This window comes from Entelurus aequoreus, linkage group LG20, assembly GCF_033978785.1.
Source record: "Entelurus aequoreus isolate RoL-2023_Sb linkage group LG20, RoL_Eaeq_v1.1, whole genome shotgun sequence".
NCBI lineage: Eukaryota > Metazoa > Chordata > Actinopteri > Syngnathiformes > Syngnathidae > Entelurus > Entelurus aequoreus.
In genome coordinates this window covers 35,231,963-35,252,932 of record NC_084750.1, presented here as the reverse complement: position 1 = coordinate 35,252,932, position 20,970 = coordinate 35,231,963, and the positions used below count along the sequence as shown (strand labels likewise).

The window sequence follows — 20,970 nt, the reverse complement described above, 5'->3', positions numbered from 1 at the left end:
CCACAATGATTCTGTCATAAAAAGTATGGAGTGTTTATGTCTGAAAAGTGTTAAATCAGCAGGAGATCAAACACTTACTGTGTACGGCACATATGTTTATTTAATCTATTTCACATCATCAATGGCTGGCAGTCCCCAACACATTCATATTTCATCTCATAAATCCCTTTTAACTTCAATTCCGTTTGATTCAGCCATCTTGTTTTCCTCCTCGTGTGCTGGAAGTGCTCTTTTCTTTGTTATTGTTTCCTTCATTCACCCTCATTTCCTTCCTCTCCTCATTCCTGCTCCCTTGTTGCATCATCGTCTCCAAGCCCCCCGCCCGCTCCAACTGTCTTCCACATCCATTCGCGTATGTAGGTCAGAGTATGCTAAGCTACGCAACACGTTTCCTTGTCTTCCCTTACTGTGACTTTTTCCGACTCCGCATGGAAACACAGCAAGATAGCAGTGCTTCACAAAGCTGACTTTCACATAACATTACATTATCGTACGCCCTTTTTCTTTCACTTTCACCAAGGGATTGACAGCTCCCCTTAAAGGCCTACTGAAACCCACTACTACCGACCACGCAGTCTGATAGTTTATATATCAATGATGAAATCTTAACATTGCAACACATGCCAATACGCCCGGGTTAACTTATAAAGTGCAATTTTAAATTTCCCGGGAAATATCCGGCTGAAAACGTCTCGGTATGATGACGTTAGCGCGTGACGTCACGGATTGAACGGAAGTATTGGGACACCATTGTGTCCCAATACAAATAGCGTCTCTTTTCATCGCAAAATTCCACAGTATTCTGGACATCTGTTTTGGTGAATCTTTTGCAATTTGTTTAATGAACAATGGAGACGGCAAAGAAGAAAGCTGTAGGTGGGATCGGTGTATTAGCGGCTGGCTACAGCAACACAACCAGGAGGACTTTGAGTTGGATAGCAGACGCGCTATCCGACGCTAGCCGCCGACCGCACCGATGATCAGGTGAAGTCTTTCGTCGCGCCGTCGATCGCTGGAACGCAGGTGAGCACGGGTCGTGATGAGCAGATGAGGGCTGGCGTAGGTGGAGAGCTAATGTTTTTAGCATAGCTCTGTCGAGGTCCCGTAGCTAAGTTAGCTTCAATGGCGTCGTTAGCAACAGCATTGCTAGGCTTCGCCAGGCTGGACAGCATTAACCGTGTGGTTACAAGTCCAGGGTTTGGTTCAGTGTCTCCTGATAGTAGAAGTAATAGTAGTATTGTTGATCTTCTGTCTATCCTTCCAGTCAGGGGCATGTTTCTTCTGTTTCTATCTGCAGTTAAGCACGATGCTATCACGTTAGCTCCGAAGCTAAAGTGCTTCACCGATGTATTGTCGTGGAGATAAAAGTCACCGTGAATGTCCATTTCGCGTTCTGGACTCTCATTTTCAAGAGGATATAGTATCCGAGGTGGTTTAAAATACAAATCTGTGATCCACAATAGAAAAAGGAGAAAGTGTGGAATCCAATGAGCCCTTGTACCTAAGTTAGACTTAGACTTAGACTTAAGACTTCTTAGACTTAGACTTCCTTTTTATTGTCATTCAAATTTTAACTTTAGAGCACAGATAAGAACGAAATTTCGTTACATAAGCTCATGGTAGTTACGGTCAGAGCGAAAAAAGATACACCGTGGCGTCCTGCACTGCACTCTAATCCTTCACTCTCACTTTCCTCATCCTCGCTCAAATTAATGGGGTAATCGTCGCTTTCTTGGTCCGAATCGCTCTCGCTGCTGGTGTAAACAATGTGCAGATGTGAGGAGCTCTTCAACCTGTGACGTCACGCTACTTCCGGTACAAGCAAGGCTTTTTTATCAGCGACCAAAAGTTGCAAACTTTATCGTCGATGTTCTCTACTAAATCCTTTCAGCAAAAATATGGCAATATCGCAAAATGATCAAGTATGACACATAGAATGGACCTGCTATCCCCGTTTAAATAAGAAAATTTCATTTCAGTAGGTCTTTAATTTATACAAGTTACCATGGGTTGATTTAAAAAAAAATCAGCGGGCCAAACTTTGGACACCCATGGCGTACTGGGAGTTATCGTTTAGTTTAATCCCGCGATTGAAGATTACCGTATTTTCCGGAGCATAGGGTGCACCAGATTATAAGGCGCACTGCCGATGAATGGTCTATTTTAGATCATTTTTCATATATCAGGCGCATCGGATTATAGGGCGCATTAAAGAAGTCATATTTTTTTTAATTTTCTAAATTTAAAACACTTCCTTGTGGTCTACATAACATGTAATGGTGGTTCTTTGGTCAAAATGTTGCATAGATTATGTTTTACAGATCATCTTCAAGCCGTTTTTTGACAGTCGCTTCCGGATGCTCTGTTTTGTGGGCGGTCTTATTTACGTGGCTCACCTTCGGCAGCGTCTTCTCCCCGTCATCTTTGTTGTAGCGGTGTAGCGTGCAAGGACGGGAGTGGAAAAAGTGTCAAAAGATGGAGCTAACTGTTTTAATGACATTCAGACTTTACTTCAATCAATAACGGAGCAGCATCTCCTCATCCGGAAACAACACCACCGGGAATGTGTCCCGTGTAAAACCGCCCGACCGGAACTCTCAAATAACTGAAGTTCCGTGGGTGAAGGATGTAAACTCACTACACCGGTATGTTTTAGCACTTTCATGGCGAGTTTACTGACAGATATAAGTAAGAACTTTACACTACTTTATATTTTAAATGGCAACAGCGGAGGATGAATGTACCATAACAAGAAGATACAGAAAAAGAAGAAGCTTATCAACTACGGTGTCGTCACGGACTACAAAGGCGGACGCGCGCAATTTTTCAGGATTCATGCAGAACCCAAATACACATCAGCAGGTACCAGAAGGTAAGAAAAGTTGTTTTTGCATAATATTGCGAAACAAAACGCCAGATAATGTCTTACCTTATACCGTATTTTTCGGACTATAAGTCGCAGTTTTTTTCATAGTTTGGCTGGTGGTGCGACTTGTACTCAGGAGCGACTTATGTGTGAAATTATTAACACATTACCGTAAAATATCAAATAATATTATTTAGCTCATTCACGTAAGAGACTACACGTATAAGATTTCATGGAATTTAGCGATTAGGAGTGACAGATTGTTTGGTAAACGTATAGCATGTTCTAGATGTTATAGTTATTTGAAGTCACAGTGCTACACTTATTGACAATATATTCACTAATGTCTTTGATAATAATATAACAAGTGGACTGTTAACAACCGACATCAGCGACCATCTGCCAGTCTTTACTATTTATGATGGGAACTACAGGAAGAAGAACATTGACAAAAAGACATTTCAAAGACTATGTACAGAGGAAGGAATGATTTTCTTCAAGAAGGATCTGAGGAAACAAATTTGGGACAATGTATATAATGAAGATGATGTAGATGATGCATATGGGAATTTTGTCAACACCTTTCTAACACTCTATGATAAACATTGCCCATGGAAAGAACGTAGTAAGAAGCAAAAGAAAAACAACCAACCGTGGATGACAAAAGGACTGAAAAATGCTTGTCACAAAAAAAACACATTGTATCGAATATTTATAACACAAAGATCTATAGAGGCAGAAAATAAGTATAAGAAATATAAAAACAAGCTAATTGGTATACTACGAACATGTAAGAAGGAATACTACAGTCAATTATTAAACAAGAACAAAAACAACATGAGAGCAACATGGGGCATCCTAAATAGCATCATTAAAAATGGTGCTAAGAAAGATTACCCCCAGTACTTTCTAGATGGACATACAAAAAATGACAATATGAACCAAATAGCTGAACGTTTCAATGATTATTTTGTTAATATCGGAACAAATCTGGATCAAAGAATTCCAAATGCAGATGATGGGTCAGTTGAGGACTTGAGTGAGCTCATAGACAGAAATCCCAATTCCATGTTTCTTAAAAGTGTAACAAAAAAAGAAATAATCAAAATTGTAAAAAATTGTAAATACAAGACTTCAACTGACTGTCATGGAATAGATATGGTAACGATAAAAAAGGTTATAGAAGACATTTCAGAACCTCTGACATATATCACCAATGTATCATTTTTAACCGGAAAATTCCCAGACAAAATGAAAATTGCAAAAGTCGTACCAATCTATAAGAATAGAGACGTACACCAGTTTACTAACTACAGACCAGTTTCATTACTTCCACAATTCTCCAAAATCATGGAAAAATTATTCAATAGTCGATTACATTTATTTATTAACAAAAGTGGGACGCTCGTGGAGAACCAATATGGATTTCGAGCAAATATCTCAACATCAATACCATTAATTAAAATAACAGAGGAAATTACCAATGCAATAGATGGTAAAGAATGTGCGGCAGCAGTATTCATGGACTTAACAAAAGCATTTGATACAATTAATCATGATATTTTAATACAAAAATTAGAACGATATGGCATCAGAGGTTTGGTATTTAACTGGGTAAGAAGCTATTTAACCAACAGGAAGCAATATGTGAAGATGGGTGAAAATATGTCAACACGGCTAGATATATCCTGTGGTGTGCCGCAGGGATCAATACTGGGACCAAAATTGTTTAATCTTTATATAAACGACATTTGTAAAGTTACAAAGGACTTAAAGTTAGTTTTATTTACAGATGATACAACTGCTTTCTGTTCAGGAGAGAACACACAGAAGATAATACAAATAATAACAGAAGAAATGAACAAATTAAAAAGATGGTTTGACAAAAACAGACTATCTTTGAATCTCAGTAAAACTAAAATAATGCTATTTGGTATTAGTAGGAAAGAGCAACATACGCAAATACAAATAGACGGAGTAGACATCGAAAGGGTGTAAGAAACCAGATTTTTGGGAGTATTAATAGATGATAAAATGAACTGGAAATCTCATATACAAAACATACAACATAAGGTAGCAAAAAACATTTCAATAATGAATAAAACAAAAAAACGTCCTGGGCCAAAAATCACTTCATATTCTCTACTGCTCACTAGTGTTACCATATCTGACTTATTGTGCAGAAATATGGGGAAATAACTACAAATGTGCGCTACATTCGTTAACCATGTTACAAAAAAGATCAGTTAGAATAATACATAATGTTGGATATAGAGAACATACAAACCCTTTATTTATTAAGTCAAAAATATTAAAGTTTGGTGATTTGGTAAAATTGCAAACAGCTAAAATGATGTACAAAGCAATCTATAACCTGCTACCAAAGAATGTACAACATTTCTTCTCAACTAAAGAGGAGAAATATAACCTTAGAGGAAAAAATAATTTAAAACATTTATATGCACGTACAACACTTAAAACTTTTAGCATAACAGTATGTGGAATGAAATTATGGAATGGATTAAGTAAAGAAGTGAAAAATTGTACTGACATGATCCAGTTTAAGAGGTTGTTTAAATTAATAGTGCTTACAAAGTACAAAGAAGAAGAATTATGAGAAAAACTTCCAACCTTATTGAAAATATTCTTCATCTCAGTATGTTAATAATGACTGAATTAATTAATTACATATTACAAACTTTTGTATATACTAATTCATAGATGTTATTTTATTATATAAAAAGGTCAGTAAATGATTTTATATAATTGTAAATGCTTTGAAGTGGGAAAGGGGTAGGATTAAATAAGCTTTGCTTCTTCCTACTCCTTTTCGGGCATGATGTAAATGAAATGATATGAAATTGTGTGATGTATTATGATGTAAATGTGTTCATGTTCGAAATAAACTAAAAGAAAGAAAGAAAGAAAGAAAGAATGACTCTTACCATAATATGTTACGTTAACATACCGGGCACGTTTTCAGTTGGTTATTTATGCGTCATATAACGTACACTTATTCAGCCTGTTGTTCACTATTCTTTATTTATTTTAAATTGCCTTTCAAATGTCTATTCTTGGTGTTGGGTTTTATCAAATACATTTCCCCAAAAAATGCGATTTATACTCCAGTGCGACTTATTTATGTTTTTTCCTTCATTATGCATTTTCGGCCGGTGCGACTTATACTCCGGAGCGACTTATACTCCGAAAAATACGGTGCACACACCATAATAATACTCGTATGTTGAAGCACATCAAGCGGTGAGACTCCATAGCTTACCAAAGTCGTACTAAAACATTTGGAGAGATTTGAGCGCAGTGTGTAATGTTCTATATTTTCAATGGAACATAAAAAATGTTGGTGTTTACTTGAGTCATATTGCAGTCTACACGTGTCTCTTATGTGTGACTGACATCTACTGGTCACACTTATCAATACACCATGTACCAAATAAAATTGCTAAATTACTTCGAGGTCGGTAAACAAAACCAGAATTATTCTGTACTTTAGGCACAACGGGTTGCACTGTCGAGTTTTGAGGAAAAAAAGAAGATTTTAAGTGCGCCTTATAGTCCGGAAAATACGGTAAACAAGCTCCAAAGTTTACCAGGAGCAAACAGGTGTGGAAAGCAACCAACAGGAAATATAAAGCACTGCCATTTTGTATTTTTCTTTCAAAAAGCCCACGCTGTAACTTAAGCCAAAAGAACAGCACGGTTCAGAGGGCAAGAGTGCTTCTGGCCGCTGCTTTCCACCAGGAACAGAGAAAAAGAGAGACATCCCTGTGGTAATATAGGATTTACAGCGCAAAGTAAGAAATAATATGCGTTAAACTCACGGAAATGTCTGGAAAGTTATGGAGTTGTATTTGCGTCCTAATATTGAGGTCGCAAAAGCAGATTTTGAGAAAATAATATATTTTGCAAGCAGAGACATAATATTTTGAAAATAAGTTAAAATCAACGAAAAATAATGTTGGAGCAAAAAAAATGGTTTTGTGCATAATAAAGTGTTTGCTATATTTATGCTTTCAGGCCCCCTATTTTTCTCTCTCTCAACTTTTAATCTCTGAGCATTCAGATTTTTTTTTTACACTGCTCAGATTTCTGTTTCGCAAGTTTTGACACACCGTTATGTTTGTGTCAAAAAGGCAACTGAGCGTACATTTGTCCAGTTCTCTGATTGGCTTCTTGGTCTTTAATTAGATCGTTTGTTATATTAGTCCCGAAGCTTTAGTTCACGCCTGATGGAGTTAATTGTCGTGTCCCAGGATCCTTCCAAGGACCCGGCCCATGCAGGTCCTGGAGAGAGTCCTTCAGCCGCAGCTGGAGCGATGTGAATTGGGACGGTCTAGCATTCGCAACACTTCCTGGTCTTGTCACGTGTTCACATCCCCCGGCTTGGGGTCAGATTTAGAAACAAAGAGAAAGGATAGACTTAACAAAATATTAGATTAAAATTGTTTTAGATTTATCGTTTGTATGTGTGTTGCCGTCGGCAGATTCATCGCCTAACCAGACTATTCTTTTTAAATTAATCTTAAATAGTCCTTTGGCGCTACAATATAGCAGTTGATTTTTTTCTTCAATCCTGTGGTAAATATTGTACTTTCAACTGCACTTGTAAATATTAATTGGAATATCATTTGAAAAAACTGAATATATTCTCCTATTTTGGAATAGTTGCAATTCCAATTTTTGTGAATCACAACAGCAGTAGTTTGAGCACTTTGTTTATTCATTTATACAGGTTAAACAAATGCTTTCTTCCGTTGTGTCCTTGGGCAAGACACTTTACCCACCTGCTCCCAGTGCCAGCCACACTGGTTTAAATGTAACTTACATATGGGGTTTCACTATGTAAAAGCTCTTTGAGTCACAAGAGAAAAGCGCTATATAAATATAATAATAATAATAATAGATTTTATTTGTAAAAAGCACTTTATATTGAGTAAACAATCTCAGAGTGCTACAGTGTATTAAAAAAATAAAATAAAATAAATTAAAAAAAAGATAAATGATAAATGGGTTATACTTGTATAGCGCTTTTCTACCTTCAAGGTACTCAAAGCGCTTTGACAGTATTTCCACATTTACCCATTCACACACACATTCACACACTGATGGCGGGAGCTGCCATGCAAGGCGCTAACCAGCACCCATCAGGAGCAAGGGTGAAGTGTCTTGCCCAAGGACACAACGGACGTGACTAGGAAGGTAGAAGGTGGGAAAAAAATAAAAACTAGAACAGCCAAATAGCTATAGCTAGTATGCACATATCTTAAAAAAAGGCTTTTTTAAAAAAAGAAGGGCTTTTAAGCCTTTTTTAAAGGCATCCACAGTCTGTGGTGCCCTCAGGTGGTCAGGGAGAGCGGTCCACAGACTGGGAGCGGCGGAGCAGAAAGCCCGGTCTCCCATTGTTCGTAGCTTATATATAATCTGGCATCTGTTTGTCTCGAGAGACAATAGAGTTTTGCGCTCAAATGTCAATTCCTGTGCAACGCCTGTTGTGACTATATAAGCCAATTCTTAACAGACATGCTTTGTTGCAGTTCCTGCACACATATTGTATTGTTGGTTGATTCAGTGGGGGTGTGACTGTTCGCTTTCTACGTTCACGCTTCTCCTCCCATTGTCTTACTCTTCTTAAGTCACTCTGATGTACGCCCTCCTCCACTAACTTCCTCCATTTCCCACGTTCAGCTGAAGAAGCTTCCCAGTTTAATGGGTTGATGTCACTGGCCTTCATATCACGCTTACACACATCTTTAAATCGAAGGACAGGTCTTCCCACAGCCCTTGTTCCAGAGGCCAGTTCTCTGTACAGGATGTCTTTTGGAATGCGAGTATCATCCATTCGACTTACATGGCCAAGCCATCTGAGACGTCGTTGTGTAGGGAGAGCGAAGATTGTCTTCATTCCTGTTTTCTCGAGGATATCCTTATTCGAGATGCGATCCTGCCATTTAATTCCCAGAATCCGCCTTAGGCACCGAAGATGGAAGGAGTTCAAACGGCGCTCTTGGCGTGCATACGTGGTCCATGACTCACTGCCATAAAGTAGAGTGCTGAGATCACAGGCTTGATAGATCTTATTTTTCGTGTTGATGGTTAGCAGTCTGTTCTCCCAAGCACGCTTGGAGAGTCTAGCCATCGTTGTAGATGCTTTGCCGATGCGAATGTTGATCTCGGCATTGAGAGAGAGATTGCTGGATATGGTTGAGCCAAGATAGGTGAAGTTCTCAACAACTTGCAGGGTGTGGTTTCCAATGGAGATCCTTGGAATGTTGTGCATATCTTGTCCCATAATGTTTGTCTTCTTGAGGCTTATAGTTAAGCCAAAGTCTTTGCATGCATCAGAAAAGCTGTTGATCAGCCTCTGTAGTGCTTCCACTGATGGTGAGGCCAGAGCAGCATCGTCTGCGAAGAGCATCTCTCTGATGAGGACTTTACGCACTCTAGTCTTTGCCCGGAGACGTGCGAGGTTGAACAGTTTCCCGTCGCTCCTTGTGTGCAGGTAAACACCATCGTCAGATGATTTGAATGTTTCTGACAATAGCAACGAGAAGAAGATTCCGAAGAGCGTAGGAGCAAGCACGCATCCTTGCTTCACTCCATTCTCAATTGGGAATGGGGCTGATGCGGAGCCGTCATACTGGATAGTTCCTTGCATATCTTCATGGAATGATGTTATCAGCTTTAGCAGCTTTGGTGGACAACCTATCTTGTGCAAAAGCTTGAAGAGAGCCTTCCTGCTAACTAAATCAAAGGCCTTTGTAAGGTCGATGAAGGCGATATACAATGGTTGTCTCTGCTCACGGCATTTCTCTTGTAATTGTCTGATAGAAAATATCATGTCGATGGTCGATCTCCCCGACCTGAATCCACATTGCGATTCTGGATATACACGGGCCGCAAGCAATTGCAGTCTGTTGAGCAACACTCTAGCAAAGGTCTTCCCGACAGTGCTTAGGAGGGATATTCCACGGTAATTGTTGCAGTCGCTGCGATCTCCTTTATTTTTGTACAGTGCGATGATGTTTGAGTCACGCATATCCTGAGGAATTGTTCCTTCATCCCAGCATTGACATAGAAGCTCATGAAGATGGTCTAGAAGAACAGTGTCCTTACTGTTCTTGATGATCTCAGTGGGAATGCCATCATTCCCCAGAGCTTTGCCACGGATAAGGGAGTTGACTGCCTTCTGGAGCTCCGCTAATGTTGGGAGCTTGTCGAGATCATCCATGACAGGTAGGTTCTCTATGCTTTCAATTGTAGTGTCATTGACTGCAATATCCCGGGAGTAGAGTTCCTGATAGTGCTCGACCCATCTTTCCATCTGGAGCCCACGGTCTGTGATGACTTCTCCAGTGGAGGATTTCAGTGGCACTACCTTCTTGGTAGTTGGTCCGAAAGCTCTCTTCATACCTTCATACATGCCACGAGAATCACCGTTATCTGCAGCCAGTTGGATACTCTCGCAGAGGCCGAGCCAGTAGCTGTTAGCACATTTCCTTGCAATGCGTTTGGCATTATTTCTTGTCTTCCTGAGAGCTTCAAGTGTCTTTGCAGATGAATCGTTCTTATAACTCATTAGGGCTGTTCTCTTGGCTTCGATGATGGGCTCCATCTCTGCAAGCCCAGCGACAAACCAGTCTGGGTTCTTCTTTTCTCTCTTACCATAGATGGCCATGGCTGTGCTGTGAACAGCATCGCGGATGTAGTTCCATCGTTCTTCAGCATTACCAGCAGGGCAGTCCTGGAGTGCATTTTCGATGGACTCGGCGAAGCATTCACGTAGGTCGGGGGCATGCATTTTGGCAGCTATAGCGCTATATAAATATAATAATAATAATAATAGATTTTATTTGTAAAAAGCACTTTATATTGAGTGAACAATCTCAGAGTGCTACAGTGTATTAAAAAAATTAAATAAAATAAATTCAAAAAAGATAAAGAAAAAAATAAAAACTAGAACAGCCAAATAGCTATAGCTAGTATGCACATATCTAAAAAAAAAAGGCTTTTTTTTTTTAAAAAAAAGAGGGGCTTTTAAGCCTTTTTTAAAGGCATCCAGAGTCTGTTGTGCCCTCTGGTGGTCAGGGAGAGCGGTCCACAGGGAGCGGCGGAGCAGAAAGCCCGGTCTCCCATTGTTCGTAGCTTATATATAATATATAATTCATTAATTCACTAAGTGACGGGAGAATATAGGAATGGGAATCGAGAGAACCGGTTCCCAGTGTATCAATTCCTCGGAATCGCTTGCCAATTTTTCAAACGGTTCCGTTATCAATGCCAGAGGTTGGGAATGATGTAATCACGCAATGTGCGTAGTGACTTGAGTACCGTATTTTTCGGACTATAAGTCGCAGTTTTTTTCATAGTTTGGCCGGGGGTGCGACTTATACTCAGGAGTGATTTATGTGTGAAATTATTAACACATTACCGTAAAATATCAAATAATATTATTTAGCTCATTCACGTAAGAGACTACACGTATAAGATTTCATGGGATTTAGCGATTAGGAGTGACAGATTGTTTGGTAAACGTATAGCATGTTCTATATGTTATAGTTATTTGAATGACTCTTACCATAATATGTTACGTTAACATACCAGGCACGTTCTCAGTTGGTTATTTATGCCTCATATAACGTACACTTATTCAGCCTGTTGTTCACTATTCTTTATTTATTTTGAATTGCCTTTCAAATGTCTATTCTTGGTGTTGGGTTTGATCAAATACATTTCCCCCAAAAATGCGACTTATATGTTTTTTTCCTTCTTTATTATGCATTTTCGGCAGGTGCGACTTATACTCCGGTGCGACTTATACTCAGAAAAATACGGTAAGTAAAATGGCGACGCCCGGGCAAAACAAACGCTTAGTTGACCACATTTGACAAAAAAACGACTGCAACAGCGCTACTTGTAATAACTGCAAGGTTGCTACTTCATCAAGAAGAGGACATATGAGCACTATGCTGAAACATTTGAACACAAAGCATGCAACAACTATAAATGAATGTCACGTTTTTGAACCGCGTCGATCTCATCCCAGCAGCAGTAACGCTAGCACGTCATCTGCCACAACAGTTACTAACTCACCACCTATCAAGTCAGCGCTATTACCTGTTCAATTTAAATCATGCCTTCTCATTTAGATGAGCAAGTGGAGAGTGGCGAGCACTAAATACACGCTCCAGTTCATGTCTGCCGCCCGGCGCTATTGCGTCTCCTTTCATCGTGGCAGGGAAGTGTACAAACAGTGACTACGTTTGTGGTTTAAAACCTGCACCAATTTGCCACAGTTTTATTGATTTCAAGAAGTGAATGTTCAATTGTAGTCTGAGAAAAGTTAAATACATTTTTGCAACCACATTTTTACTAAGTCATTTCCATTATTGAGGTAAAACTCATGAAATTAGGATATGGTGTAAAAGTCCCTCTCATGTCAGCAGTTTAACTTCAAATGTGAAACTAATATGTTACCTTATTACATGAGGTAAATAAATGAGATATGTCAAGCTTCTATTTGTTATAATTTTGATGATCATGATTTACAGTTTTTGAAGACCCCACTCTTTCTAAAATGTTCAATTCAAGGTTTTCATAAACTAAGAAGCCATCATCATCAAAATTAAATCAAAAGAAAGCTTGGAATATATTGTGTTGCATATTATGTATGTGATAATTTCATCTAAACAACCATTTTAATATTTTGAGTGTCACCTACAGTATATATTTTCTAGGGACAAAAGATTCTTGAACATTTTAAAAATGTTAATATAAATGTTACATTCCTGAGTAATTCCCCCATATGTTTTATTTAGTTAAATTCTACTGAAGAGTATTTATTTCTTTTTTTTCCCCCCAAAAGTAATATTTTTCTATGATATGTGCCTCCTAACACCTCACTGTTAGCTTTGTAAGGTCATGCCAGTTCTAAACTAAACACAATTGATGCTAATCTACCGTTTTGTTGTCTTTTTTTTTCAAAATAAGAATAGATAAGAGAAACGCTAAAGAACCGAATCGTTAAGCAGAATCGAAAGTGGAATTGGAACCGGAAAAATCTTAGCAATTCCCATCCCTAGGAGAGGATATGCTATACTTAAGCCATGCCCGCTTTCTCTTACACACACACACACACACACACACACACACACACACACACACACACACACACACACACACACACACACACACACACACACACACACACACACACACACACACACACACACACACACACACACACACACACACACACACACACACACACACACACACACACACACACACACACACAGAGGTGAAGCACTACAACACGCAGAAGCCTCATAATTGGTTTGTGTGCAAATGTTATTTTAATCAAGTAAATGTTAAACAAATGATTTTAATCATACAGAAAATATTTTTTTTTAAATTCAATGGACAAATATTAATATTTTTTCCCATCATGAGAAGTGAGGCTCTGCCTTACCTGCCTACCCCTAACCGCACGTCCCTGCTGTACATCTCATGAGAGTCGATTGTGACTAAGAAAACCCATTGTACAATACTTGTTTTGTATAAATAGGCCTGGGCCTGTATTTGAAAAGTCAATTAACCGGTTGATAAATGAAAATTAAGTTGTTAAGTTTGCCAGCCTCGATAATCGCCATGTGTATGGGTTGTTACAGGTTACAAGAGAGATCACTCTATTGCACCTGACATTTACAGCTGTGGGCGTTTGTACTACAAACAAACGGAAGTAATGATAACCGCTGTAAAACTCCCGATTAAATTAAAATGATCGAAAAACAGTGATTGAAAACCACACGTTGATAAGATTATGGAGACCAACTAGCCACAAAAGAGACCATGTCTTTCCCCATTAAGAAACGTCATTCCCCAATCTAAACCTGTACACACTACTGTCTAAACAACCGAGTTATGGTATCCACATTAAACATAAAGGCAGTGCTGTTTTTGAACAAAGTTATGGATATAATGTCCGCAGTGTCTAGTTGAAACCGTTTAACAGGAAGTGAACATGTGTGATGTCACATACACCGGAAATTAAACAACTGATCACCCAATTTTCAATAATTAAAAAAACATTCTAAAACGTTTACAAATTAAAATAGAAGAAGATAAACATATTTAAACATACACATACAAATAATTTGGCTCCTCTGCCAAGAAAGTATATTGTGTGGCTATTTATTTTAGTTATTAAAAAAAAAATAGAATTTGGTTAAAAGATTTTAGCGTGTGTATAAGTACTTTTTGAGCACATTAAACAATAACACAATAATATTGATAATGGAGATCATTTTGGTCACAATGACTTTATTTAGCGGTTTTGTTTGTGTATATTTGAGGGTCTCCCACCCCCTCCTTAACAGAGACAGAACCTATTTTGGTTGTGTTTTTTATTCAAGTGGAACATTTTGCTTACAGAGAGTATTTTTGTTTTGTTGTTTATTTTATTTAACTTGGTATTTAAAAGTTTATATTTCAATTACAATGTTAAAATATACAATAAATACAAGTTGATTGCATTTGAAAGGGTCTACTTGCATTATTATTATGTAATATGACATCAGTGGTTAATTTTGTCTCCAAAAAATAATTATCGTTTATCTGCAATAACTTGTAGGTCAATATATCGACGAGCTAAACATACCTTCATTCCTCAAACAAAAATATACAGTATTTTATAGATACACAGTATACAATATATTATGATGTATACAGTGGTACCACTTGATACAAGTTTACTTGGTTCTGTGACGCAGCTTGTACCACTAAAAACTTGTAATGCGAAACAGCGTCGCTGTAGGCTGCACAATTGATCCAATTTCAATTATGATCACAATTTTGGCTGCCAAGAATAAATTAGGGGGATTTTCTGCGACATTAACATTTAAAAAGCAGATTCTGCTGCATATTATTAAAATCAAAGTCTTTCACAGCTGGCTGCGGCAGGAGAGCAACAGCATCTCGTCTTGAAGCCCCGTGAAGCGACCTTGCCCACGCCAAAGGCCATTGTGCATGTGCACAGAGCTCCATGTCCAAGCCGACCACCTCGCCGACCGGCATTAAAAAACATTTCCCCTCTGCTGAAGCCGGTCGCCTCATTTCTCTTACATCAGGGGTGTCCAAACTTTTTCCACTGAGGGACGCACACGGAAAAATTAAAGCATGTGGGGGCCATTTTGATATTTTTCATTTTCAAACCATAACAAAATATATGCATTTTTTATTTACTTTACCTTTAGAGGTCCCGGGGACCATAAAGGGTCTCAGTCATTAAAATGTTAAAAATAAGTCAGATTATTACTCTTTTTTAATTATTTAACGCTTACAGTAAATCTCTATATCAACTTCAAGTTGATATAAAGTAATACAAATTTTAAAAAATGTTTTATGGCTTTTCTGTCAAAAACAACTTAAGTTTTTTTATAGTAAAACTGAAATATGCAGTATTTAGTATTTAGAGCCCTAAAAGATCAAAAATGCAGGACACCATTGATTTTAATTCTTTCATATTTTTGAGTAATCACAGTGAAAAGATAAATAAAAAATCACTAAATATATTTGGGATCCAAAAGGTGCCCACTCATAAAGTGATACATTTTTATTAGGTTTTTCTTTTACTTTCAACACTTAAGTTATGAGATCAACTTCAGATATATCTGTCGATTTTATGCTGGAACTATTATTTTGTTTGTTTTATGCGCTTTTGTCAAAGAAAACTTTGATGTTTTTATATGGCTACTACACAATATATGCAATATTTACCACATAAAACACTTCAAAGTGAAATATTTGAAGTAATTGGAGCCCTGAAAATAATTCATTGTAACATGGATTTTTTGTCTTTTTTTTTTTTTTTGAGCAATGGCAAAAAAAAGAAAAATGAAGAAAGACAAAAGAAAAAAAAACAGCCTGCATGGCAGCTTTTGTGTCAACATTGCAACTTTTTCTCGTTAGATTTCACCTCATTCCACTTTTTTTAATGTTCTTTTTTATTTTTACAATAGTATTTCCAGAATGTGTGGCGGGCCGGTAAACAATTAGCTGCGGGGCCGCAAATGGCCCCCGGGCCGCACTTTGGACACCCCTGCCTTACATGGCGTTTACCTCAGCGTGCTGCTGTTACTAGATGGTGACAGATGCGGATGCCTGAACAACACGCTGCTCTGCTTGTATCTTTGGAGTCAATTACTTCCAGTGCTAAATAGAGTCTTTAGACACTTCCCCGTCAAATGCCAAAATTTCTCATCAGTGTCCTGGCTAGATGTGCTCCTCATTGGACAGAGAAGCTTGTTGACATGGTTCTAATACAACTTATATGCCAAACAATATACCTTTATTATCGCATAAGGCTACAATTTATATCTCAATATGGATTTTAGGGCATATCCCCCATCCCTAGTCATGTGACAGTCGTCCCGTTATTTTAAATCATTTTAAGAGTTATAATTCTTCAATAGTGTATCAAATATTACACATTAACTGTTCTAACTTGTGATGGGTAATTGACGCTGTATTAACATTGCACTGATACTAAGTCAGTATTTCATAATGGTCATCCACAATCTGTTGGATTAAAAAAAGTCATTACATTTAAACTACCAATAAAATTAATATGCAAATATAATTTTTTCTTTTTTTTTCCAATGAAAATATGCCCAGAAAGGAATATGAAACGTAAAAACACTGGTCAACAAGCCAAATAATAAACAGGAAAATAAGAACATTCTATAAAATCTAAAAATTTTTCAATATGGATGTTAGTGTTTTTTGTTTGATTGTATCTTTTATATACACATATTAGTACGAAATACATAGTATTTACTACTTTTTGTTTTTCATCACGTTTTACTTGTGTTACTGTATGTAAAAACCTGCACTGCAACAATGTAATTTCCCCATTGTGAGATAAATAAAAAGTCTATCCTATCCTATCCCAATCTCACTAAGGAATTTTTCCCTTGTCTTAGTTCCATTTATATCAGTGGTGCCTAAAGTGGGGCCAGCGGGCCAAACTCAGCCCACCGAGTCGTTTCATTTGGCCCGCCAAAGGGTGGCTTACCAAGATTGAATACTCTTTTAAGCTTACACAACCATTAATAACATAAACGCAAGGCTACCAAATTGCCATCAATCGAATGTGATGATCTCCACTACCTTAAATAATGGCGGTATGCAAATGAACTACTCACTTACAGTGCAGCTGTATGCTTAAAGGCCTACTGAAATTAGATTTTCTTATTCAAACGGGGATAGCAGATCCATTCTATGTGTCATACTTGATCATTTCGCGATACTGCCCTATTTTTGCTGAAAGGATTTAGTAGAGAACATCGACGATAAAGTTCACAACTTTTGGTCGCTGATAAAAAAGCCTTGCGTGTACCGGAAGTAGCGTGACGTCACAGGTTGTGGAGCTCCTCACTTCTGCACATTGTTTACAATCATGGCCACCAGCAGCGAGAGCGATTCGGACAGAGAAAGCGACGATTACCCCATTAATTTGAGCGAGGATGAAAGATTTGTGGATGAGGAAAGTGAGAGTGAAGGACTAAAGGGCAGTGGGAGCGATTCAGATAGGGAAGATGCTGTGAGAGGCGGGTGGGACCTGATATTCAGCTGGGAATGACTAAAACAGTAAATAAACACAAGACATATATATACTCTATTAGCCACAAAAGAACCAGGCTTATATTTCATATGCCACAAATGAATCCCGCATAACAAACACCTCCCCCCTCCCGTCCATTTAACCCGCCAATACAACTCAAACACCCACACAACACACTCAATCCCACAGCCCAAAGTACCGTTCACCTCCGCAAAGTTCATACAGCACATATATTTCCCCAAAGTTACGTACGTGACATGCACATAGCGGCACGCACGTACGTACGGGCAAGCGATCAAATGTTTGGAAGCCGCAGCTGCGTACATACAAATGAAACAAAATGCTTATGGCAACATTCTAGTTGCGTACTCACGGTACCGCGTCTGCGTATCCAACTCAAAGTCTTCCTGGTAAGAGTCTCTGTTATCCCAGTTCTCCACAGGCCAATGGTAAAGCTTGACTGTCATATTTCGGGAATGTAAACAATGAAACACCGGCTACGTGTTTGTGTTGCTGCAGCCGGTCGCTAATACACTGCTTCCCACCTACAGCTTTCTTCTTTGCTGTCTTCATTGTTCATTAAACAAATTGCAAAAGATTCACCAACACAGGTGTCCAGAATACTGTGGAATTTTGCGATGAAAACAGACGACTTAATAGCTGGCCACAACGGTGTCCCAAAATCACGCGCAAACGTCATCATACCGAGACGTTTTCAGCAGGATATTTCGCGGGAAATTTAAAATTGCACTTTACTATTCTAACCAGGCCGTATTGGCATGTGTTGCAATTGTAAGATTTCATCATTGATATATAAACTATCAGACTGCGTGGTCGGTAGTAGTGGGTTTCAGTAGGCCTTTAAAACCACTGTGTCTGGCTCATTGGCACATGTTCACTTTGGCCCTTGGAGGCAAAAAGTTTGGGTAGCGCTGATTTAGATCAATGATGGCTACGAAAACCGATGTCAAACGTGTCACGCCACTTTTCCGACTTTCAGTACGACCTAAAAAGAGTCCTTCCTGATAAACACTGTTTGGGACTTCACAGTCAAATGACAGCAGCTGTATCAGTGACATGTTTTTTTTTCTTAAATGATACACACATCAAGCCATCACTTTCCACCAAGTGCTGCATACAAAAAAAAATCAAAGATTCAGCCTTTTTGATACATTTTGTGGATAAAAAAACAAACAAATCTGAGCTTGTGTTATAGCTGACAAAGCAACTAATATTGCCCCCAGCCTTATACTAACAACTGGTAGAAAAACAAGAAACAAGTTCTGGTGGTCGCACGCTAATCTTGCTTATAAACTCTTTTCAAAAGGAAAAAGTATGAAACGGTTTAAAAAAAAAAGAAGAAAAAAAAAAGAAGCAATGATATGATAAAAATGGCGTCTCACCTCAGCACCATGTGACGGGCTTCTTTCTCTGAGGCCTGGCGAGGGCTCAATCAAGCACATCGGAGTCAAGCCGCCATTTTTCAGCTGCTGCCCTGAAGGGGACTTTAGTACTGTCCACACAGGATCGCCCTCTGGGGGAAAAAAAATAAAAATGTCAGAGCGCACTGGTGTGACATCAAAGTGAAAAGTGATAATTGATTTGTGTGTATTGACGACGGATTGGCTTGACATTGACAAGGAGGATGGAGACAGCTCACATCACATTAGATTTACTTCTGACAGCCAAAATCAGATGTCATTAATTAAAGGAAGGCACTGGTGCGACTGACAGACAAGACAGCCGGAAATTGTGTGTGTGTGTGTGTGTGTGTGTGTGTGTGTGTGTGTGTGTGTGTGTGTGTGTGTGTGTGTGTGTGTGTGTGTGTGTGTGTGTGTGTGTGTGTGTGTGTGTGTGTGTGTGTGTGTAATATCTGCTTCTTTATTGACTTCAGGGCAGAGGAAGAAAAAAAGCCAGAATTTGAATTTATTTTGAGTTCTGCTTCACACCACAATACAGAACCTTAACATGTTTATTAGACAAAATCCATACAAAATAAAAAGTAAAAAAAAAATCCAGAGTTTTTGACTTATTCCCTAAGTTTGTCAATTCTCCACTACTAAAAATAATAAACAATGTTGTGTCATTTTGAGGTGACTATTATTATTATATTTGTAAAAGCAGAAATATGAAAACATTACAGATAAATACTATACAATACGGTGGAACACGATGTGCACGCCTCACAGACTGTACGACTCACGTCGACATAAGCTGTTGTCGACATAACCGAAATTGAAATTAAAACGAGCAATTGCTAGCACATTTACTTGACTTTTGCCAAATACTGTTTATCAGGGGCCGTACTTATCAAGCTTCTTAGAATTACTCCTAAGAAGTCTGCTAAGAGTTGACTTAAGAGTAAATAAATTCTTCGCTGAAAGCTGCACTTAAAAGTTAGTTATCAAGCGTCTTACTCACACTTTCAGCGAAGTGTAGGACTGAATCTTAAGTGTCACACTCAGAGCTGAATTACGACATTACTATGTGCCGTAAACGGAATTTTAGGTGACGTCATTTCTGTGTCCATAGAAATGACCAATCACGGAAGGGAATCCGTTGTCTAAGAATAAAGAAATATCTTGGAAATATTTAAGTGGACAATGGGAGTGTATATTTTGACAATAAACTACAAAGAAATACAAAACAAACTAGTCCCCGCCGGCACTCACGCTACCGCTCCCTCTCTTCGATCGCCCACACACTCACTGACGTCACTCACCTCACGGCCACACACATACGCTACTGTCATAACATTTTCTTTCCAATTCATTAATTAGGCAACTAATTTGAAACTGGTGTGGGTGGCTCTATATATACTAGCCCACTGCAGACACATGCAGAAATCAACAAGGAATCGAAAAGTATTAAATCTGTGACAAAAATAATATCCGCTCTGTCTAAACGATACCGTTTGATCAGCTGCTCGTCATCAAAAAAACCAAAACATTGTTCCGTTCCCTGAACGTTCGCGCACGTCTCTCTCGCCTCAGTGCCATCCCCTGCTGGCAACTCCTAACCACTTAAGACACCTCTGAAGGTCTCTTAAATATCGTGGAGAGTAGGAGTGATTCTTAGACTTAAGAACGTTGATAAAAAGCTTTTATTCTTAAGTTTGAGAGTAGGACTAAATTTCGCAAATTCTCAGGACTTAAGTGTAAAATGGCACTCTAAGAAGCTTGATAAGTACGGCCCCAGAAGAATAGGTGATACAGGCTTTCTAAACCATATTTTTTCTCATTTAAATTATTATTTATTTGTTTTCATATATTTTCTACTCTTATCCAACAGAGCTGCTGCAATAATTTTGTAAACTTGACAACAATGACGATAAAGATTTCATATGTGGGCAAATCTTTCTTCCGGTGAAATGAAAATGAAAAATGAACTGGATGCATTTTTTTTCGTTACTGTGGTAGAATAATGTATGCTTTTTTTGAAGCCAAGTTTTCACTGAACAAGAAGT

At 38.4% G+C, this 20,970-nt stretch overlaps 1 protein-coding gene across 1 annotated transcript in view; it reads right to left on the bottom strand.

Annotated features, from left to right (window-relative positions):
- Positions 1 to 20,970, bottom strand: part of LOC133636229 (oxysterol-binding protein-related protein 10-like) — a 212,920-nt gene that overhangs the window by 52,535 nt on the left and 139,415 nt on the right. The window contains exon 7 of the mRNA XM_062030021.1: positions 18,908 to 19,038. Coding sequence (XP_061886005.1) covers positions 18,908 to 19,038 — 131 coding nt within the window. The remainder of the gene's footprint in view (positions 1 to 18,907; positions 19,039 to 20,970) is intronic.